This window comes from Diadema setosum, chromosome 4 (assembly GCF_964275005.1).
Source record: "Diadema setosum chromosome 4, eeDiaSeto1, whole genome shotgun sequence".
Taxonomy (NCBI): domain Eukaryota; kingdom Metazoa; phylum Echinodermata; class Echinoidea; order Diadematoida; family Diadematidae; genus Diadema; species Diadema setosum.
This window is the reverse complement of record NC_092688.1, coordinates 13,646,307-13,671,783: the sequence shown is the minus strand read 5'-3', so window position 1 is coordinate 13,671,783 and position 25,477 is coordinate 13,646,307. Positions and strand designations below refer to the sequence as shown.

The 25,477-nt window shown below is 37.2% G+C and overlaps 1 protein-coding gene across 1 annotated transcript in view; it reads right to left on the bottom strand.

The window, feature by feature from the left end:
• LOC140226891 (rabphilin-3A-like) overlaps positions 1 to 25,477 on the bottom strand; it is a 63,362-nt gene that overhangs the window by 10,815 nt on the left and 27,070 nt on the right. The window contains exons 3-6 of the mRNA XM_072307319.1: positions 8,223 to 8,352; positions 7,447 to 7,533; positions 5,526 to 5,661; positions 399 to 479 (exon numbers count right to left, since the gene is read on the bottom strand). Of these exons, the coding sequence (XP_072163420.1) occupies positions 399 to 479; positions 5,526 to 5,661; positions 7,447 to 7,533; positions 8,223 to 8,352 (434 nt within the window). The remainder of the gene's footprint in view (positions 1 to 398; positions 480 to 5,525; positions 5,662 to 7,446; positions 7,534 to 8,222; positions 8,353 to 25,477) is intronic.

Below are 25,477 nucleotides of genomic sequence, written 5' to 3'. Positions count from 1 at the left end.
ATTAAATTAATCTGATATCACGAACTATTGTAGGAGTTGTAAGAACAATAATATTGATAAAAATAAATCCATTTATACTGCACTCTCAGACAAGTTGAGTCCACTGTGCTTTACATAGATAAATGGCAAAAAACAACAACAAACAAACAAACAAATTGCAAGGAGAGGTCAGGAAGGTTGTGTGATTAAAGCAGAATCAAAAGGCAAAGTGCATAAGATTGGAAACTATAACTATCTACTTCTGTAGATATTCCTGGAACATGAAGAAGGGTGAGGCGAATTCTGTGTTCCAAAGTAGAACTTTGAAAGTTAAAAAAACCTAAACTTTACATAATCAAGCTTTAAAACATGACATGATCTAGGAACAGAACTGGGGGAAATGTTTCGACTGAACCAACCTCCATCCCTCTTGGTGCGTCGCTTGCGACCCAGGCTGACCTCGTCATCAGAACTAGAAGCGTCTGAGCTCTCACTGTCGGCTGTTTGGCAAGGAGCAAGAAGAAAACAGAAAACACAAGACGGTCAAACCATCAAAGTGCTTGTTTGTGGTGCAAAGTCCAGCTGTGAAAAGACAGAGTTGCGAGATGCAGAGGAGCCAATAATGGAAGGATTTTATTACAGGTGGATGCATATTGTTTCGTCAAGGACAATAATGGAAAACCACACATAATCTCCAACAGAGAATGGTCAAATGCGAGTAGAATCTAAGGTTGCAATATTGACAAGCATAATATTTGTTTTACACCACAGCTGCACTCTTTGACTCTCTGTGGATCTGTAGATGGCATCAATTTGCTCTGTTGGCAGACAAGAGTCAATTTTGCAATTCAACAAACATGATGCTTGCTCTGGCTTGCTCAAAAAAAAACAAACAAACTATGAACTGTCTACATCTAAATTCAAAAGATGAAGAATTTATCCCAAGAGTTGTCCTGATACAGAGGATTTGGTAGGCTGAAAGTACAGGAAAGAGTGAGAGTATACATGTACTATCCTTGATAAGCTAATTTTTATATCAATGCTTGTAGTCAGAATGAGTCAGATAGTTCAAATTCATGAAATTCTTCCGTCGAGAGGTTTTTTATGCAACTGAATGATAAATTGTCCTACATCCACGTAAATGAGCACTGAATTGATCAGTATATTAGTACATCTTGTAGTAGCCATGATAAAATCTGCTCGAGTACGTACGTCCACGATTTCTTTTATCATGGCTACTACTAAAACACTTATCAATTCAGCGCTTATTTACGAAGGGCACTTTTTCAATAAGTTGCATGATTCAGATAGGATTTTTTTTTTTGCTTTTTTTTTCACCAGGATGGAGGGGAAATACTTTTGAAGATTTCAAACATGGCCACTCACTAACTGGATACTAACTAGTCAACAGTTTTGCACCATATTTTGCCCTGCAACATCAGACATAGAAGAAGGAGAAGTGGAAGGCAACTACAGGAAGTTTTGGGTTGAGAGAAGGGAAGTGTACTGACATAATGCATGATTGAAAAAATGTGTAGTTTTTAGGAACCAAATATCTAAAAAATAAAAAAAATGGTTGCTTGTCAAGATCTGCTTACTTTTCTTGTGACTTTGTAATGATGGAGTATATCTTTCCTTTTAGTAGTCATTTATGTGTAAAAGATTTCCCAGATTATATAATACAAAGAGCTCCCCAAACACTTTTTGTGAGTTCCACATTCTTTTTGATGTGTTTTTTGTTGAAATTTAGCGATGTGGACTAATACTGTAAAGTGCTTTCTTAGGGAGACATTTTCACTTCTTCCATCTGGATGTGTCTTGTGTAATCAGTAATTCTAAAACATGTACATATCAGTATGTGCAAGTTCAACTCATGCTTTTTTTTTTTGACAACACAACAAACTTCAGTTTCATAGAAGTGATGTTGCTTAACATAAAAGCCACACAGAGTCACTTTCACAAGTGACAAATGCCCAGATGTCTTGCAGAAGAGTAACCAATATTCAGTTTTCGGAATGAAGAGATTAATTCTATCGTTACCTCTACTGGTAACCTTGGCCTTGTCTTATAAAAAGTTGCAATCGATTCGAATCAATTGCACGTCCTAAAATCAATCAAAACTTCATAACTGATTTCAAATCCATGTTATGAAATATCTATATACTGGACTGATTGCAAATCTGTTAGATGTTGCCATTGATTCTGAATCAAACACAAGAAATTATAAAAGAGCAAATTCTATGTTGCCATGGACACTGCGATCAACCAGTCATTCCTTATGTCAAAAAATGAATAGGGTGTCAATACAATGTAGGTTAAAAACGAATATATGACTTTTCATTATGCATATAATTTCAAAGTCATTGGGAATTTAGCTTTGTACTATGAAGATACCAGAATTTGGTGTGCGTTTTGTATCAGTGTTACAAAATAAATTCCTACAGGTCGACTGACTGCAATTTGAGTTTGATCTTTGTACAATATGAGACGGATATTTGCAATTAACCACAAGTTGAAATCAGTTGCAAATTTTTATAAGATGAGGCCCATATCCCACAACAAAGTGAATGACATTTTGAAAAGGGGGCCCGGTCTGGGGCGGGTCAATTCATTTGCAGGGTCTCGGCGCCAGAAATTCTCTGAACAAAGCATTCATTGCACGCATTCCCTCGAATTGGTCTCCTCTGCACAGGCAAGGAGACAACTGATGCGATTTGAAAGGATACCGCTGAAAATAAAGGACACGAAGAAGGAGTCAATGTGGTGGCACAAATACATTACATCTGAATAGCAGGAATGCATAAAGCTGCTCACTGATCTGGCTTAATCTGTCAAAACAGGGGAAGCTGAATTGACAGAATTAAGACATGGACAAAACAGGTCACAAATACCCCCCCCCCCTCCCACACCTTCTTTTAATGGGAAAGAGGAGGTAAGTGATTATTGACCAAAATCTCAGGAGTTATTTTGGGCTTTTACAGGATTAGGAATATGGGCAACTAAATTACCCCTTCCAGTTGTTTGCAGCATCAATTGTTATTTTCTTCCCAAAACTTGAGTTAATGCCTTCTTGGAGCTATAATTTTTTTTTCCACTTGCTCCACACACATGCACACACACACACATATAAAGACACATACACAGACACAGCCACACACACACACAAAAAACAAAACAAAAACAAACGCATACACAAACACATGTGCACAAAAAATGATACTGTAAAACGAGGAATGTTCATGTGCATTTTAATTTCACGAATTTCACGAGAGCCAAGATTCGCGAAATTAAAATGCACGAAGGCTCTTGTCTACACTATATGAATTGAATGCCAGAGGCACTTTGCAAAAATTTCATGTCGTGAAAAAGGCCGTTGGCTCCAATTCGCAAAAATCTCATGCCGCTTAAATATGTTTTACAGTATATATTCCTACATGATAGTCTTAAGTGCATAATTTTTTAGCTACTTAGAAGTGCTATAAATATTGCCATGGAATGCAATTGCTGTATGTGATGTTTTGTGCCACAGTCAAAAAATGTTCATCTACTTAGTACTTGTTTTGCCACAGCTAGGTCTGGTCATCGTCATGGCAGGTGAATACTCTGATATAAAGAAAAATTGCAATGGATCTAGCTTTCAAAAAGTGATGTGTGTCGAATGATACTAGAACAAGGTAGCCTTGGATTTTAAGGTATAATTTGCATGCAGCATGGGAATGCAAATGGACGCCATTGCTCAATGTACCTAAAAGAATGACCTATTGATGATTTGCGAGAAAGGGAAAAAGTAATGCTAGTAATTTAATGAATGACATACCTATGCAGAACAAAAAAAAAAAAAAAACTTAATCACACCCTTCTATGAAACTGAGTTTTGTTTTGACAGAGGACTCACATCTTAAAAGAAATACTTAGGTAATATTGCTTGCTTCGACTCCAAGAAGTTTCTCCATCATATCATACTTTCCATGTTTTCAATTTCCTTCATAACAAAATTCATACAATAAAATGCTATCAATATTAACAAAGTGATTTCACCATTCCCATTAAGGAGTCTGCTGTACTGACACTCTCCTATGCTTAAAGGGACATTCCAGACGATTTTCATAATTTCACATCATGTAGTACATAAATGACAACTCCATGTATTGATTTGCGGAATTTATTGTGGTTCTTGAGCAGAGAAACAATGCTCTGAAAAACCATAAACAAATTACACTGAACAAGGATGATGACATAGGAGGTTCACATATTTCAGCAATGTAGCAGTGTAATTCCCATTACAATACCGCTTGCTTGCGAGTTCACCTGTGTAGAATTTATGCATGCCTACTTCTTTTGTTCTGCTTCCTTGAGCCCCAACTCATGCATTCTTATGGTGACTCTGCCATGTCATCATCCTTGTTCATTGCAATTTGTTCTAAATTTTGAAAACATTCTTATTTTTCATTCCAATTATCATAAATTCTGAAACTTCGTCCTCAGTATAACTGATTTATAGTTGTTCAAATGTAAAAATCTGAAAATCGTCCGGAGGTCTCCTTTAAACGTGTCTACACCTGTGTGATGTAAAAAAAAATGAAAGTAGGACAAGAATGGCAATATGAAAGGATGAAAAATGAGAAAAAGCAGGCAGTTCCAACACCGAAGATCACCCAAAGCAGGAGGTCCTTCAAAAATACTGAACTATAATGGAGAACCTTGAGGCAGCTAGGCCACGAAAAAAAAAAAATGTTTGCATGAGGTTATGAAAAGGCAGTTTGTGAAATGTGCACTTATCAAGCCATCATTTAGAGTCAAATTTTTTTTTTTTCAATTTTATTTTTCTAAGTTAAATTGTAACAAAAGGAAACAGTTGAAATGATAAAGACAAAAAAAGATTAGCTTATGTCCTTCGGCTAACTTACAATCTGATGTGTCTTCACTACCTGTAAAATAATAAAGAAGTACAATATGGTTCAGACAAAGTGGGATATCGTTCATGAATGACGGGGAACAAATGACCCAAGGAGCTTATTTGCTTCAAAATTATTCTTGTTTTCTCCTTCTCTTTATCCCCCTGTGTGTAAAAAAAGTTGAAATCTAGCAGATAATAAACATAGAGACTGGAATACCGGATATTGCATAGTAAAACCAAATCAGCAAAAATAAAGGAGTAAGGTTATTATCTACACTATATACACCATTTAAAAGTTGATAAGATGCAAATCTATTTCTTTTAATGCCAATATGTTTGAATCTAAAAGATAAACCAAAGGAGGCATGACTTGATTCATGTATAAATCTTATATAGGCTAATAAACCTTAATCCAAAGTGCAATAATTATTCTTTATTCCAGAGAAAATCATAGCAAGATGCAAGTTTTAAACTGCATCATATCTCCTGATATACTTTTGGAACATAACTTCCATTCACGGCACTATGAGATATCACTCCACATGAAAAAACAAAAACAAAAACAAAAACTAACAACTCACATCCTGCAATTGAAATACATATTGTGGGACATTCTGTCTATGAGTTGCCATGGCGATGCCACACCTACCTCGCCTTCTCCTCATGGGTGGGACCTCTGTCCTCCGGAAGCTGCCGGGGTATCTGTGATGCATGTCGGATTTCTTCTCGGGAATGGTGTACTTTGGTAGAGACTTGAAGAACCAAGCTCCCGATCTCTTCCATAACTACGAACAGTTACAGGCAAGACTTGAATTAGAGTTCAAAGTCCAAGTGTAATCAAATGTCTGAATTTTTTGTTTGCTTGTTTGTTTGTTTTCAACTGTGGCCACATTTCAGCTAGCAATCGCAATTAACTACTGTTTATCTGCAATACTGTAAAAGAGGATATTTTCGCATGAGTACCCTAGAACCACACTCTGTTAATATACTGTACATGCATTTTTTTTTTTATTGGGGGGGGGGGGGTTGATATACAACCCTATGCTGTCAACCCTAAGACAAAACAAGATGAACTGAATTGGGAGTATGCTCAACTATTAACGGATGTGTGCAAAATGGCAAATGTGATAAAATAAACATTTCGTCCCCCATAAAAAAAAGAAAAAAAGAGAGAAAAAATAGCAAAATGTGAACGCTCCCACTTATAAGAACAGTTAAAATGTATGCTCCTACACTGCACTCTATCTTATGTGCCTAAGATTTTGGGAATTAAAGAAAAATGCCCTTGCCAATTAAATACATCCACTGGTCCATTGGTAGATGCAATTAAAAACTGTTACTTAAATTCTACTTTCAATGTAAACTTCAACCCACAATTGAACCTGTCAAAATTCATCGTTGACTATTCACAATGCCAAGCATGATAGCTGTGGTTAGGTTTTGGTTTTGGTTTTGGTTTTGGTTTTGGTGAGTTTTATTTTATCTAAATTTTTTTTTTTTGGTGGAGTAGAAATAAACATGTTGAGGTTCTCCAATTATGAAAAAATAAAATCCCTTGCTCTTTCTGTCAGCTTGAATGGAGAGTGTCATGTGCAGAAAAAATAAATCACTACAAAATTCACTTGAGGGGGTTCAAATTGACCCCATATCTGGAATGCACAGGAGATATTTAGCATATATAATGTAACTTGCTCCCTATATGCACCCAGTACTGAACCTCCATTAGCATGCATGGTGAATCACGCATGCAATAGTTATGCACTCATGATTTACATACCCCATCACTTGACTGATTTAACCCTTTAAGTGCTCAGGCACTTCGTTTAACTCACCAAGCTTTTTCATCTAGTATGCCACCCAACTTGATCAAATTATAAACTTATCAAGCTCACACATGTGTAGCAGTATGTCTCAGTCCAACAGAGAGATCATTAATTGTGGGAACTCAAGAGGGATTACAGGGATTAGCTAATCTCTACTTATTGAAAATAGTTTCAAGACACCTGTGCCAATAGACAAAGAAAGCACTAAGCGTGCATGCCAACAGGTGAACAACATGCAGTTTATGGGTTTAAAAAAAAATCTAAGTTCTATGTAAACTGTTTTATGACTTTTATGTAAACTGTGATATCGGTACTGTTTTGGGAGCACCAGGTAGGTTGGGAAGGATGGCCTGAGGGCTCAAGTCATTTAGTTGGCTCTTTCAAGACCTGGGATGCCTAACCCTGGTGCACCCAGAACTCTCCACTGTATGTTCCTGGGGGGTGTTTCATCAACGTTTGTCGGCGCTGACAACTTGAATCACCATAGTAACAGTCAGTGACCAGAGCATCTCAGCCAATCAAAACCAAGGATTTTGCTGAAATTGGTCAGTGCCGACAGTTGTCGGCGCTGACAAGCGTTGATGAAACACCCCCCTGATTTTGTATTATTTGTATTTGTATTTTTCCACTGATTTTGTATTCTGTAATATTGATATTTGTGATTGAAAGCTGAATAGATAATGACAATAAAATAATAATGATAATAGTAAATTTTCAACCACTCAGCCTCTATTATTGTCAACCCACCTCTCTTGTCTCGCTGCATATCTTACACAGCAGAATGGGCTGCTTGAAGCTGTTGGTAGTGTCCACGCCACACTTTGAGCACACAGCCTTCAGACAATCATAACATAATACAGAGATGAGTGAGATGTTGATATACATTGTGACAAATACATGTCTTTTGGGTAGATGAGTAGGAGGATAGACTAATACATACATGTACAAACACACACACATACGTACAAATAGATGTAAATAGACAAATAGATAGATATGGGGAGATGAATATATGGAAATATATGAATAATATAAAGAGAAATGTAAATCTTTGGGCCTTCTATTTTGAGCTCATGAAGCAGAAAAGATATTTGTAAGAGTTTCCTTCAATAAACTTTACTATTAATCAATATATTGTATAATATTTTCAACTTGGACCATAAATTTACAAAGGATGAATATAAAAGATGTTACAAAGGATTCTTGCAAGATCTTGTTCTTTTCATCTGCTTTTGCTGAAGAGTTTATATCATTCAACCAGCTTTGCCATTACCAGTGATCAGTAAAATGCACAATGCTACCATATCATTTTTTTTTTTCATATCGGATAACAAACTTACAAATATGATATTTTTTCTGACCACAATTTTTATATCATTACATCTCTGTTCTATCTTTATCAAAGGGGGAAGGGATACTACAGAAAATAAAGAAAAAGAGAACACATAAATAAAATAAATATTGAGGGACCTTATCAAATGTGTTGCACATTAATGAGGGCTGGGGTAACATAGGCATCTTACCTTGTAGCAGTCATAACATGTCATGGGCGACGCCCCTAGCAACCCAAACTCATCACCACAAAGAATGCACTGGGTGGTGCCGTTTCCAAGGGAGTTTTTCTTCATGTTGTCTAGCTTGTCCACCAGACGTCTATCAGAGGAATGAAGGTGAGAAAAGGAAATACTACCTTGAAAGACACATTTGAAAATCAAAGGAAATTTAAAATATTACCTTCACATCAGATATATTTTACATATTCATACTATACACACACATGTACAGTATATATCGGGGCTTGACACTAACTTTTTTTCTGTGGTGGCCCGTTTGGGCCACTAAAATCGGCCACTAAAATCTTAAAATTTGAACTTTTGGTGCCCCCCCCCAAAAAAAAAGAAAGAAATGTAGTGGCCTAAAATAAATGGAGACATAACAATCCATTTTGAATCTTAAGTGCCCCATCAGGCCATCAAAAGATAGCCTTTTGGAAAATTTTTCAGTACAACATCATTTCTTTTTAGTAGCCTTGAGTCATATAAATGTATAAAGAGCTTAGCATCAAAATCACGTTTGACAATGTCAAATCATTAACGTCATTGTCATGGCGTTGCACCAGTCGTACTCAGATGAACAACGACTACAATTATTCACAATTCTGTCATCTAATTGTCTGATAAAAACATTGATGCTTTCTGGGGTCTGTGCAGAGCTCATCACAGTGGCCTAGGGGTGGATGTGCATAACGTGCATAACGTAATTATCATTGCAGTGGGACTACCTCACCCTGAGGGGAGATTTCAGCCTCAACCACATTGACACCTCATGCTTCATTCAATTACCAATTAATTGGGCAAACAGTGCCTTGTGAGAATTTTTTTTTTTTTTGATTTGTGTAAAAAGAAAGAAAGGGACGGATGCATTAATATCATCTGGCATGTAATCACCAGCATGTCTAATTTTGGCACCCATACATACTTCAAACACAAAATTCTTTTACACAATGCAGGACAGCAAATATTGGTGCATACATAACAATGGATACCTCAACATTTATTATTCTGCTTTGCTCACTTTGGTTACAAGTCAAATCAAATGTCTTGCTGCTATCCTACATATCATTTCTCATCACATAACAGGTTAAGTGAGATTAAACAAAATAAAAATGGCTGGATTGATTCGTTGAGAGTCAAATCATGCTTGAGTTTTATTTATAAATTCATACTCATTCAACAGTTCTGTTTGGAAAAAAAATGTAATTTTTCTTAATGTTGAAAATAATTTCAGAGCCAGAGTACAAGTATATTTCAAGAAACCGCTAGATATCATCATCATCATCACCATCATCATCATTATCATGATATTATCAATATCACCATCAAAGTCATAATCACAATAATTTTCATCATCATCCTGTGAATTCTCTCCACAGAGGACTTGGGTCTTCGCTTCATTTTGCTCTACCCAGTAAAAGCTCATTAAAACATCTCCCACGTCCCTACAATTAGTGCAGATATATGTCCCTGACATTTCAGTGCAGTAACAAGTCAATGTCTACTTACAAAAAGAAAGAGGGAAAAAAGTATATCAAATGATCACAATTAAACTAGGGACCAGGATAACTAGAAATATCACTGAAGGTGATTAATACCCCCGCCCCGTGACGACAGTCTTACCCAAGGAATGATCTTTCCTTGATCTTCTGCCATTTAAATGCCGTTACCATGGCAACGCAGCTTCCGACACGTCCGAAAAATATGTCTTGCACATCTTCCCACCAAGACTATTGTGTGTGCCACATTTCATAAGCTTTTGTCAAAAACTGAGGAAGTAGTTCAATCCACAAGATCTTTGCTTGATCTTCTGCCATTAATATGCCGTTACCATGGCAACGCAGCTTCCGACACGTCCAAAAAATATGTCTTGCACATCTTCCCACCAAGACCAATGTGTGTGCCACATTTCATGAGCTTCAGTCGAATACAGAGGAAGTAGTTCAATCCGCAAGATCTTTCCTTGATCTTCTGCCATTTATATGCCGTTACCATGGCAACGCAGCTTCCGACACGTCCGAAAAATATGTCTTCCACATCTTCCCACCAAGATCAAGGTGTGTGCCACATTTCATAAGCTTTGGTCAAAAAACTGAGAAAGTAGTTAAATCCGCAAGATCTTTCCTTGATCTTCTGCCATTAATATGCCGTTACCATGGCAACGTACTTTCGGGTACTGTCAAAAAATGCGTCTTGCACATCTACAACCAAAGGCACACATCTGTACCAAGTTTCATGGAAATTGGGCAAAAACTGAGGAAGTAGTTTGCAACACAAAATTTTCCATCATTTTGGCTCATAATATGTGAGCTGTTACCATGGCAACATACTTTTTGTCACTGTCAAGAAATGTGTCATGCTGACCTATATCCTAAGACAAACATTCAATATGAATTCCATGAGAATTGGAAGAACACTGATGAAGCAGTTTTGCCATGAAGCATTTTGCCCTATATTTTACCAATAACATGCTGTTACCATGGCAACGCACTTTTTGCCACTGCAGAAATATGTGTCTTGCACATTAACATATTCAGATGAACATCTGTACCTAATTTCATAAAAATTGATCAAAAACTGTGGGAGGAGTTCGCGACGCAAGATTTGTACCCATTTTTGCCCATAATATGCCGTTACCATGGCAACGTACTTTTGGGTACTGTCAAAAAAATACGTCTTGCACATCTACAACCCAAGGCACACATCTGTGCCAAGTTTTATGGGAATCGGTTGAAAACTGAGGAAGTAGTTCGCGACGCAAGATTTGCAACGGACCGACCGCCCGACCGCCCGCCCGACCGCCCGACCGACCGCCCGACCGTCCGCTGATTCCTATATACCCCCTTCAAACTTCGTTTGGCGGGGGTATAATTAGACTGCACACATTCGCAGTGCAGAGTGACACACATATAAAGTAAGTCATGCAAACTCAATTAAAAGATTTAATTGGTAAATCCACTGACACTCTTGAGCAGCTCTTAGATGATGAAATGAGGCTGATTCAGTACAAGGCAAAGACGCTTAACTAATAAGACACGAAAGTGCGCGCTAATCCTGTACAAAACAAATGGACAGCGCGCGGTCTTCAAGCGTATACGCACATCACCTGAGACGCGCTGCCTTGACGCTTGATAAACAGCAGCAGCGGCTTCAGGGACAGCGCGTCTCAGGTGATGTGTCTTTGTCTGAGACGCGCTGTCTTTGAAGATGTTGTTGTTGTTTAGCAAGCGTTTTGATTGTGAGATCATGTTGTTGCCAAATTTTTACCTCCACGAAATAATCCTTCTTACTCTAAAATCTCGTTCTTCAAACAAATCCCCTTAATCGAAAAAAAGCTACGACTATAATTTTTAAATCTTTTTAAGATAATAAAAATACCACTGTCTTTGGAAATGAATGATGTTCCTAGGTGTACTGAGTTTGTACTTAGCTCTCTTTTGTATCGTCATGTAGGGTAGCCATTTTGTGTCCATTGTTATCGCGCGCCTTCGTATCTTATCTCTACTATCTTTGGTACAAGGACCCCACCTCCCTGTTCACTGGGTGTAAGGGCCTCCCTTGCCCTCCTTATTGGCTGACACACTTATATGTAACAACAGACAGCTGTAAAGGTGCACAGGGTCTATGCAAGCATTGTGTCAGTTTCCAAAGTCCAATAAAATCAACCCAACATATCAGGTCACCCATCTCACAATATCAACTTGGTGGACCTTCCTTTGGTCGAGTGTTGCCTAATGAGCAAAAATGTCACTACTCTCAAGAATAATTTTCGCATATTATTGACTGCATATTTAAAAAATTCTTTGCTGAGAAACACTCAGCAGTCATTATCTAAAGAAAAAAAAAATGATACCTAATTGGCACTTAAATGTTTTCTCTTTCTTGTGTTTCATACAAAGTGTTCTATGTCACATGTCAGCACAGCATTATCATCATTTTAACCAAAAATCACAGTGCATGTTGTTGATATAACATGTGCATGTCAAGCTCACAGGAAATGCCAGAATTACATAGCTCTTCAGTACAGGCTCATTCACCAATAGGGTGCGAAATCAAATCGTTCAACTATCAAATATCACACATCTTCATAGCATGCCTTAAAGGCATAATTTACCATTTGATTATGAAACAAAAACCAAGCACTACTGCTTCAAAATACGTAAGTCTAAAATGTGAGTTAGGGATAGATACAACCATTGTAATAATTTGAACCAGTATAATCAATATTAGGTACTGGTATAATATTGTTAAATATACAAAATGTGAACAATAGTTATGATAAAAATATTCCTAGACTAAACCATCAACAGTTACTGTTTAATTAGAAAATAGTGACATCTCCTTATATTTCAGGCTTTATTGCAAAAAAAAAATTATATGGTAGGATGTTTTGTGATACAACTGACATACACATATGCATCAAAAGTGATATCTTGAACATTTTTCAAATCACTGCTCCCACAGGTAAACAGGACCTCTAAGAATAAAGGTATGACAAAAAAAGTGGAACAGCAACAAAGTAAACATGTTTGTTCACGAGGGGTGGATAAAACATCTCCTCTTGATGTGCAGCCTAGAGTGAGGAGTTTATTTCATGTCTGGCCATGCAAGAAGACTTAACTTGTCGTCCCCTCGTATTCTGGGATCAAACTGACGTCACTTGATACCCACACAGATCTGTTCCAAATTTGGCCACGAGTTGCATGTCATCTCCTCAAAATTCTGGGATCAAACTGACGTCAATGCATCCGTGGATGGATTCAAAATTTCCAAGTTTGGCTACAAATTTACATACATGTATATCATCGTGCGATTTGCGTAAATATTGCCTACAGGTGCACACAGCCTTATCCTGTTTTCGACTGAGTGAAAATGTTCACCTATTCACATCTTATGGAGCACTTTTAGTCATGGATGAAGGGGAATTTCATGGAATACAAAACATTTGTCCAATCTTGAAAGAGAGCGCATGGTGTTTATGATATCTTCAATATAGGTACAGTTCAACCTCGATTATCCGGCCTCCTTTTATCCGGAAATCTCTATTATCCGAACGCGTTCACGCAGTGAAGGACTTTTTTTTTCATCCAAGAATTGAGAAAAAACAGGGACTTTAACATCTTTTCATGGATCTATTTCACTAATTTCATAAGATGTGCATGATAGGTTTCTCAATATCTAATGAGGTATTCCAAAAACATGTATGATTTTCACATAAAGATATACTTTATTTTTGTGAAGAAGGGACTACAATTTTGCGCAGGTTGGCATAGATTACACCACCGTTGCGGGGTACGCTACCTGCCTAGCTAGCTGCCAGTGCACTGGGACGGCAGCTTGGACGGCAGCTAATGCGTTTATATACATTAACATTGTTTCTCCCATATCCGGCCAATTTGCGTATCCGGATGAGCGCCGGTCCCGACATGGCCGGATAATCGAGGTCGAACTGTATAAGAAATATGACTTCCATATTTCACAGCAATACTTTTCTGCAAATTAATGTCTACTGGTCAATTTTCTGACATAATCTGTTTTTATTTTGTTTTTTGAGTGAGAAGTGTATGTAATGGAGTGTGTGCATGTGTGTGTGTGTGTGTGCGTGTGTGTGTGTATTTTTTTTTTGGGGGGGGGGCGTGATAAGTAGAGTAGAGCTTCAAATGGCACTGGATCTAAATCTGACATCAATTGCTGATACTCCACCCATTCACTTGTTTAATTCTCTAGACTTCTTTCTTTTTTTTTTCTTTTCCAGAGGAGCTGTAAAACTTCCATTAAAACAAATCACATGGTAAGCAGGAACAAAGATAAATCTGACCCCATTTCAGACAATGTGTTTCTACATTGGTTCTACTGTGATTTTTTTTTTCTAAGTAATGAAAATAGAGAATGAAAAATCACAGTGAAAATCATGGCAGGTTAGCAAAACTCTGACTACAGACAAAATGGCTTGAAGAAGGGCTCTGCATATACATGTTCGGATAGCTTTGTATGCCGATGTACTGCACTGCACTCAACATGGCTGCTGTATAAGGTTTGGATTCTGGATTTTGTAGCACCAGCCAATCTCAAAGTCTCGTACAGTGTACGACATTTTGCAACGTCGCCCAAGAAAGCGAGGAGAGGACTACGTGATGTGGTTGATCATGAAGATTATTTCTCCAGGCTGACTGTAATTTCAGAGCTGTCATCAGTGACTCCTCAGACATATCTACCACATCAGGCCACACCTCCCACTCCAAAGTACTCCTCCTCCCCAAGATATGACATTATGGACTTGGAGGGTTGCCACGGTAACCAATCATGTGGGATTAAGACTAAGTGGAGCATGATGAGAGAGACAAAAGCTATTAAAAATAAAAGGTCATATCAATTGAGTGACAAGAAGCTTAAAAGGGTTACATCAATATACAAAAAGATTATATGAGTCCTTTCCAGGGCATAGATATGATTGTGCTGTGGCAAGAATATACAGTGAAAACTGCTCCATTATTTTCAATTACAGAAACAGAGGAAAAAGAATGAAAAATTATGCATAATTTTTGCAACTGCCAGAAAAGGACTGAAGACAGGGAAAGGGCAACAAAATTGCTTCCCATGAAAACAAAGTCATCTCTAATATCAAAAGTCAAACTGCTGTCAAAACACAATAATCTCAATTCTACATCAGAATGATTTAGATTGGATAACAGAGACATGCAGATCTATGACACTATGAACAAAAGGAGGTCAAAAGAAGAAAAAAGTAAGAAAAAGTTTGAGCATGGTCATTAACTCCAGCTTAAATACTTCACAGTAACACAGGAATATTGAAAATACATTGTTATTATCTAATATTAATTCATAAAACTCAACTCTGAGAGTTGCGAAATGATACAACCTGTCATATCTTTTGAAGATGTAAACTCAGTCATCATGGCCATTTACTTCAGTTGAAATACTTCGCAATTACACAGGAATACTGAAAATAAGTTATTATTTAATATTAATTCATATCATGTAAGGACATTTGCAAAACTCAACTCTGAGAGTTACGAAATGATACAACCTGTGATATCTTTGGAAGATGTAAACTCAGTCATCATGGCCATTTACTTCAGTTGAAATACTTTGCAATAACACAGTTAACATTGAAAATAAGTTGCCATTATTTAAAACCAATTTATAACAGGTAGGGACATTTGCCATACTTAACTCTGAGAGTTATAAAATGATATAACCTGTGATATCTTTTGAAGATGCAAACTCAGTCATCATAGCCATTTACTCCTGTTGAAATACTTTGCAATAACACAGTGATATTCAAAAAAATTTGCAATTATTTAAAATCAATTTATAACATGTATGGACATTTTAGTTTTGGTTGAGACAGGACTTCAGGCTTTCAACCTTTTTTGCAAGATTATGACAAACCTTAATATGAAATATGGAAGAGCATACAATTCTAAGGGGAATCAAATTCATTGTTCGAAAATTGGTTTTGAAATGGCTGAGATATCCAAAAAGAGGTCCATTTATTTGGACCACTTTCTTATACTTTGTTTTGGATATCTCAGGCATTTAAAAACCGATTTTCATAAAATAAACTTTGAGTTCCTCTGAGAATGGAATGCTCTTTAATATTTCATATAAGTGGTTTCTAATTATCTCACAAACAGTTAAAATCTGAGTCCCCATTTCAAACAAAGCTATAGGGCCTATACCATCCTTTTAGAGCAGTACAGGGGAAGTATAGAGGACAGAGATTACAAAAGAAACCATAGATGTTGCTGGGAGGTTCAATAAAGTGCAAAAATCACACAAGAAAACAAAAATGTGGAAAATTCAAAGCAAGAAAAAGAGTAAATCTAACAAAGACACATAGATTCAAAGAGGAAAGAGTATATGGCGGATGAAAGAAAGCAGGGAGAAATAAGTAGACAAACCCCCCACTTGAATCATCTGCAGAAGAGATATAAAAGCTACATGTATAAACCAAATTTGAGAGAATTGGCAAGGGGGAGAGAAAAAAAAAAGACAGATTGCTTGAAGTGTGATATTTTGAATAATGCAGAGAAAGAAATTGAGAAATGGTCAGGAGAGAAGAAAAGATTAACAAAAACAGAAAAAGACTGATGGAATATAAGAAGGAAGGATACAAGAAGGATGGATGGGTAAGGATAAGAAGGAGAATGATAGAGAGAGCGAGAGAGCGAGAGAGCGAGAGAGTGTATCCTTCATAGTTGAAAGCCACAAAGCAGATGAGCCCCAGACACTCACAAATGAAACCAGATAATACAGGAATCACCTTAATGTGTCTCGGTCTGAGGAGAAACATTCAATCAATTCATGGGACAGGGATTCAAAGGATGCTAGATAGTGCACAAAGTCTTGAGTCCTAGATATGTTCAGCTGTACCCGTTTCTTCCATCTCTCTATCAATTCCAGAGTGCCTGGGTAATATTCCTGATTTTAGTTCTCTCTCTCTCTCTTCCTTCATCACATAGATCTATGAAAAACTGGATGGTTACATTGCTTGGATCAACAGCAAGACATTTTGCACTTTGTCTCGGCAGAATACAACTGTGTCTTTGAGCAATATACTAAAAAATACAGTATGCACTATCGGCTGCTCACAATGTGTTATCTATGAGTGCTTTACGAAGCTGATGGTTTCTTTTAACCCACTGAGGACGAGTCCCGAGTATACTCGGGCAAGTGTCTTTGGGAAATGCGTGTTGTAGCAAAATCAGCCCGTCCTCAATGGGTTAATGTCTAATTCCTCACTCTTTCTTTAATACAGATCATAACCATCCAATGTATAATTAAGTGTTGACCAATTGCCACATAACCAATGGCTGTTCTAAATTTGTGAGTTCTCATCAAAACAAAGTTTACATGTTCCATCATTTGGCTAGAAAGTTGAAAACATCGTATTTCATAATAAGCCAAGGGAACTGAAATAAAACATATTCAATGCAACTTCATGGAATAGTGCCATAATAATGTAATGCTATCATTGTTATATGCTTGCTTGATTACCTAAGAAGATTTTAATGAAGTTTGAAACTGGACACAATTGTAGCTGAATAGGCAATCCACCAGCTCATGGAAATACTGAAGTAGCATCATCATCACAATCATACATGTTGTATTTATGACACAGTTCTGGCCTGGCAAACTTGCTATCATCTGCAGGAAGAAATGACCAGTGCAACAATCAAACCTAATCAACGTCATTCTTTTCATCTACCGTACCAGTGACGTCCAGCAGATTTGGCTAAGTACAATGTTATTGTCTTCAAAGCTTCATTACAGATATTGGCATACTGTATATTTTTTTTTTATTTATTTAGTATTAAAAGAAAAAAAAATATGCTCAAGGCTTTCATTGTAGCTTGAAGCCTCTATTAGAAAATGCATGAAATTACTACGACACGTATTTCAGATTTGCAGTCCTTTTCCCCATGCATATTGGAAATGGAATGAGAGATGCTTATGCAGTGCCTTGAAATGAAAAGCAAAATTCTGCTCCTTAGGCTGACAGATGAGTTGTTATTGTTGTTGTTATTATTGTTGTTTATGTACATCTGTGTGTGTGTGTGTCTGTGTGGGTGTGTGTGTTTTATTTATGACAGACCACACTGAGGGCAGATGAACCTGTTCCCTGTGTATGTGCACATATAGGCCACACACACACACACATCATACACAAACATATTATATTCGTATACACATGTATATTAAGTCCACAGATGTCTCACCAGGGAGGATAATCTTAAGTCCTCCAAGCAGCGAAGGAGGGGATGGAGAGAGCGAAGCATTACAGCTAAATGCTCTCCAGGAATGACATCTTTTTCTCTGCATCCTCAGGGGGAGGGGAGGAGGGGGGCAGGTGAGGGATGAGATTGCATCTTCCGGGCAAGGAGGAGGAGGAGGAGGAGGAGGAGGAGGAGGAGGAAAAGGATGAAAACAAGGGCTTTGAGATGATGTTTCATTTATCTCCCTGGCAGCACTTTAAAGATTACCCTGTCATCTCAGTGCTGGCTAACAGGACCAAAGGAAAAGGCTGGGTTGAAATACACTGAGTTCAAGAGCTGTGTTGGCGATAAAATGTAATGATGGTTTTATAATGTAAAGCACTCTATTATCATAAGCCATCACTCTAGAGTACTCTTTTCAGTTATGCAGGGGGGCATTCTGAGATAAGCTATGGCATGCACGTCTGTGGAATCCGTATCACTTTGCTTCTCGCATTGTCACATTCAGGATCTGATTTTCTTGGCTGTGAGCAAAGGAAGGTCCCATGATCCTGTCCCGCAAGACTGTATTACCATGACTGCATAATCAAATGCTCCACTCCAGCGCATACATCGATATCACAACAGATAACACGATAACAAAGATGCGGTTCCACTTGTTTTTCCCTTACATAGGCAAACTAAGCTTTACCTAACCCGATTCTGTCCATTAGCATCTAAATAGCCTGCTATAGAAAGACAGCACAAGGGGGGCTGTTCACTTTCTTTAAATGTCACTCCAAATATCAAAGCTACATGCACATTGTTCTGATGAGACGAAGGGAATGACCTTTAAAGTGGGAGGGGAGAAGGAGGGGGGAAACTTGGATGGTTGGCTGGCAAACAGGTAAAAACAGGACCATGATATGGACCTGAGATTTATGAGAGGGGCCTTGCTCAAGCAACAACTAACATCTTCCATAGCTTTCTCTGCAGCATAAAAGATGGAAATATCATGACAGAGGCATACATGACATTGTACGAGGAAAAGATAACAATTAAAGGCATAATTTACCTTTTGCAGATGAAACAAAAACTCAGTGTTAGTGCTTTGAAATAGTTCTAAAATGTGAGTTAGGGATAGAAATACCCACTGTAAAAATTTGAATCGGTAAAATCGATGTTGAGTATTGTTAAATATACAAAATGTGAACAATAATTATAATAAAAATGTTTTCAGACTAAACCGTCTACAGTTACGGTTTATTAAGAAAAATACAGATATCTCCTTATATTTCAGGCTTTATCGCAAAAATTTTATATGATGGGATGTTTTGTGGTACAAACAGGACTACACATATGCATTAAATGTCATATCTTGAAAAATTTCAAAATCACTGTTCCCAAAGGTAAACAGGACCTTTAAAACACATTAACACCTTAATGAGGAAGGACTGATTCCCATAGACACCTGCCTGAGTATACTCGGGACTCGCCCTCAAAAGGTTATAATCACCAAATAAGAAAATAAATGCCATTTTGAAGACAAATATCAAAGCATAAATCCAAGAGAGAGGGAAAAACAACAAACACTACTAGTGTGTCAACTGCAGGGAGTCCATGATTGTAATGTATATACAGTTAACTGATCATCATACTGGACAACAAGCCCCAAGAGATTGGAAAAGAACTCGTTTGTAAATGTGCTATGTTTTCTGTTGAATTTTGCTGAATTCTATGAGTATATTTGCAGTCTGAATATCACCTGGTCCGGATTTCTATCCACTCTCGATTTCTCTTTCACAAACACTGATTATTCGAGGCTTACAGTCAAACTAGCTTGCTTTCATCTAGGTCCCGTCATAATTCTCCTCATACAACCCGATTTAAATTTTGACCAGTTATCATTACAATTACTGTGTATATTATCCATGTATATTTTCTGGTTTGCATATTATTGACAATATATAAAAACTTTTCTTTTTGCTGAAGAAACCTGGAAGTGGAATGAGAAAGATGAGCTGAAGTCTTTTTTTTTTCTGCTTGTCAGCTGAAGAAACATGGAAGTGGCACCATGCAGAAGTTGCGCTCAAGGCCTTTTTTGTTTTTTGCTTGTTAGCTCATGAAACCCGGACGTGGGCCCCCCACTTTTGAAAACGTTCCGCCGGCAGTGTGCTGTAACACATCTTTATTTACATCTTCAAAGCAAAAATCAAAACAATGCCTCATTTCCTGTACAAGTCATTTGGCATTCGAGAAGAGTCTGCTCACACTGGTGAATGCTGCTGGAATAGTAAAAAGACAACAAAAAAACAACAACAACAAAACAAAATTTTCACCTAGCTACCTGCATGAACGGGTCAAATTGCATCCTGTTTGCGCAGGAAAACAGTACATGTGAAAATGACAATGTGATACCCATTGGCCAGCAAAGATTTGACAAGTCTGGTTTAGAGTCAATATGATGCATTTGGTCTTGAAAGAAATATGAGAACACATGTAGATCAGGTTACAAGGTAGGAAATCTTTTAGTGTGGAATGATACCCACATCGTATTAGGCTTTGCATGAGAAGTACAAGGCTTGGTGATCAAGATAACACTACCGGTAATGATCATTCAGCTCAGAAAATCTTTGTGAAGCTTTTGTACACAGTTTTAGGTTCAAAACTTGGTGTACACTTTTGTCACTGTTTTTTCTAATATTTTGTTTACTGTTTTTGCAGTCTGTAATTTGTGCAGCAACTAACAAAGCGGAATATAACCTACACGTGTGGCTGTACTATTTACTGGGACATTTTGTGTGTGCATAGCGAGGACGAGTTTACAAAAAATGGGCATCATTTTCACAGAAATCACAAATGATATATGCCAGTCTCTCTCACTGTATGTTGCTCATCAACATTCCATCCTGACAAATTCTGCAGTATTTATGGTCTAATGTTGTGAACTGTGAGAAATTAAGGCTGGAGAATTAGCCTTTTAAAGAATCACTGGATTCAAATTATGTAAAACCAGAAATATTTGTGTGCATTTTTTCATGAATTTCACAAGAGCTAAGATTTGCAAAATTAAAATGCATGCAAAAGTTCGTGTTTACACTATAGGCAGTGAATGCCAGTGGCAATTGGCGAAAATTTCATGCCGCAAAAACGGCCGTCGGCTCCACCTCAGGAAAATTTCATGCTGCGAAAAAAGGTTGTTGGCTCCAATTTGAAAAAAAAAAAAAATCATGCTACCAACATTTCTTGCTTTACAGTAAAAGCTTTCTTCAGACAGAGGAAACCTTGAAAGAATATTGGTTCTTCATCTCTCTCTTCCAACAACAGGGACTACACCATATACAGATCAAATGAAAAAGAACACGAGACTGATGATGCGAGAGAGATTGATAAGAAGAGGAAGAAGAAGGAGAACAATTTCTGTCAAAATGTTGGTACTAGACTCAGCTGGCCTGAGTGATATTGCTTGTTTTGCCGGCAAGAAGGTTCATCTACCCCATGATGGATGCTTTGCTTGTCTTCTCCCGACACATCAGAATGCCACGAGGTTGGGGAGGCAGACGGTACTTTTATTCTGAGTCAACGTCCAAGTTATTCCTCTCCCAGATAATTGCATCTCACTTTATATTACCCTTGATTTATGGACAGGAGAGCCCATCCAATAAAGTTGTTGGTTGTATGTTACATGGACATTAATGAAGGAGTAGGACAGCTCATGTTTATACTATCTACTAACAGACTTTTAATTAGCTGTTGATACCTTTGACTGAGATATAATAACTAATAATGACAATAGTAATATCAAGAATATATGTAGCACTTATGTCAAAAAAATTCTAAGCACTTTTCAGATGATAACACCAATGCACATCAACAATCAACAAAAGAAACAAATCTATAAATCAACTGTGAGTACAAATAATAATTGAACTACATAATCATTGGTATTGTTCTTCAAATTTCCAGTTTCTTTTTGAAAACACCATTGGAGGTAGAGCACTGTATATGGGTAAATAATATCATTAGTTTAATGACTCTACTTTCTTTTTTAATCCATCACCATCTCAACTCAATTTAACACTCTATTGAAAAAAAAATGTGTCTTTTTCTTCTTCTTCTTTTTTTTGTTGGACAAACTGCACATGCTTCAAAATATTAATGGATCTTGTGGTATACACCTACAGTGCTGGTACACTGTGGGCATCCCCTCCCTCACTGCTTGATAGAAAGGTGCAATGTAAGCCCAGGCAGGTGGAAAGAGACCATATAATACACCTTGACCCATGTGTGCTGGGCATAAGATGACCTTCAGTGTTACATAACCTTCACTTGAAATAATTTGCAACTGCCTGCAACTGTTTGCCTTTCAAACTTGCATGCATCCTCTCTTAGCAGCTGACAAAATAAGGGGGAAGTCTTTCCTTTTCAATATTTTTGGTAATTTCATATAATTCTGATGCACCCTTCCTTCCCACATCCAATATTTCTGGTAATTGAATATAATGAAATGCGCTCTTCCTTGCTATATCAACATGAACAAACAATGATAAAATAAAACAAACTGATAATAATAAACCTGTACCTATACCTAACCTAACTGATAATAAATAAAACTGTACCTATACCTGCAGAGAAAAACAAAGAGAGGCTCTTTGAATTTCCTAATTAAAAACTCTAATTTTCCTTACAGCTAGAGGAGTGAGTGTGTTTAGCCAGCATATGCAGACACAATTAGCATTGTCTGTGTTTGCCCATTAGAGGCCTTTTAGGGAACATGAAAGAATTGTGTCAACACCATGATTAAACTAGACTCGGAATTTGTCAACACTGACAAATTAGGTGATCCGATCTATTTGGAAATCAATGATTTGAGTCCTGATCCCAATAGGCATGACCATACAGGTTTCATCTGTGTTGAGAGGACATTGGCCATGTGATGTTTGGAGTCTCATTTAGAAAAGGGAGTCAGACCTGCCATCTTTGGTACCGAATTCCGTATGCACTAACGAAGATACAGAATGAAGTATATTTGACCTTTGACCCCATTTTGCACACCAAAGATGACATCTGAGCAAAAAGTAGTTATTTTGTGAAACGATTCTTGTAAAATGGTCCTTGCGTGTGCAAAATATGGGAAAGATAGGACAAGTATTCACCAAGATACACGATGAAACATTTATGACCTTTGACCCTAATTTACATACCCAAGATGGTGTCCAATCAAGTAGTTGTTATTTTATGAAATAATGTACGTGACATGAACTAAACATGTGCAAAATATGGGGGTGATAGAGGCTGTTTTTCTTGTGTTATTGCAAAGAAAGTTGCAGAAAGAAAGAAATATCTCAATACATCGAAGATAAGCTTTAATGTCAACCAAGTTTTTTTTTTTTAGCATGTTCCAGACATCGTATGAAAGATAGCGCAAAGTCTCAGCTACAACATATTAAAATCTGGGAGAAATTCACCGAAGGGTAAGTGAGCTAGTGCTCGATAAAGACAATCATATCAACGTTCACATCTAGAAAAATTCCCTCCCATAGAGATAACACGTCATAACGAAGATACAGAAAAAAAGTACATATGACCTTTGACCCCACTTTGCTCAGACAAGATGACATCTGAGCAAAAAGTCGTTATCTTGTGAAATGATCCTTGTAACATGGTCTTTACGTGCGCAAAATATGGGAAAGATAGGACATATATTTACTAAGATACAGGATAAAATATTTATGACCTTTGACCCTAATTTACATACCCAAGGTGGTGTCCGATCAAGTAGTTGTTATTTTATGAAATAATGTACGTAACATGAACTAAACATGTGCAAAATATGGGGGTGATAGGGGCTGTCTTTCTTGAGTTATTGCAAAGAAAGTTGCAGAAAGGAAGAAATATCTCAATACATCGAAGATAAGCTTTAATTTCAACCAAATTTTTTGACATGATGCCGACGTCGTATGAAAAAATAAAGGGCACAGTTACGATAGCCCAAGGTCTCAGCTACAACATACTAAAATTTGGGAGAAATTCACCGAAGCATAAGTGAGCCAGTGCTCTATAAAGATAGTCGTGTCAATTTTCCTTTCCATAAAAACTGCACTCCCATAGAGATAACAAGTAAACTGGTCAAATTTGACAAGGTTACATTCAATCCATTTTTACGAGGTGATGTCATCATCCAATCAAAATTGTGTTATAAAATTTATGAAAGAGCATTTAATAAGCTACAACATACTGAAATTTGGGTGAAAATGGACAAAGGATAAGTGAAATACGCTCGTGTGAACTTGAAATTTGATGACGTCATTTTGAAAATTTACTTTTTTTACTTTATTAAGAAATTTGATATCTTTTAATCATTTTTTCAGTATCGCCAACCCATGAAATGACATGTACAACTCATCAGCTTTCAAAATATGTAAAGAAAATGGGGGGTCACCGTCCATCCTGACGAGTAAAATCGGATTTAAAATTGGCGGTTTTTTGGCATTGTTGCACTGCATATCGCCATTGACGCGCGCGCGGAATTTCAACTTTGACGGGCCCGTATGACGTTATATTGAGTCGGATTGACTTGAAACTTGGTAGAAATATTCCTTGACATTTCAGGCATCTGATAAATGTGAAAAAACGGGAAATTTCTATTGCATATGAGCTGTGCGTGCGTATATGTGCGCGCGCGTACGCGTCTGTCCAATTTTTTCAATTTTTCAAAAAATGCTCCAAATGGTCTGAAACGTGTGCAAAAAAAATTTGAGCTCGATTTGAGCATACAAATATTTCAACGCGCGCGTACGCGCACTTTTCAATAATAAATATGAATTTTGATAATATGAGTAGAATGCGCTTGACTTGAAATATATGTGACGTAAATTTCATTGAAAAATTCCTTTCCATTAATGAGATATGCATGAAAATGTGTTTTCATATAATGACGTCATAGTGACGTCACGGTCGACTGATCACTATGATTTTACTTGCGCTGTCGTCTTTGGGACATGATACATACATGGTATAATTTTGAAATTGATAGGAACAGGACTTTCTGAGCTAACCTCTGCACAACTTTTGGGGAGAAATAAAGAAAAAGAAGAAGAAGAAGAAAGAATCCGTACAGAAACAGAAGGTGATCCGAGAGGATACTCGGATCACCTAATGAGTCAACATGTTGCCATGAGTGAGATCTCCCCTAGCTCCTCTTTTGTAGATTGTTGAGTACCAGAACACAAGGCAATTACACATGTCTGCATCCTTGATGAATGTAGCAAGAGGAGGATGAGTTTCTATGGCAACTGCATTGGAAGAGACAACCATCATCCTATAGATTTAGATCTTTAGAGGTGCATGAGAAGTATTTTATATTTGTTAAGTCTGCTTTTGATTTCTTGACTAATTCAAACAGAGCATTATGTGTTACCACGTCTAATCTATCAGGAAACTGTAAGATACTGTAGTGTAGATCTCATTTAAAAAAGAAAAAACTTTGTAGAAGTCTGAAGAGAG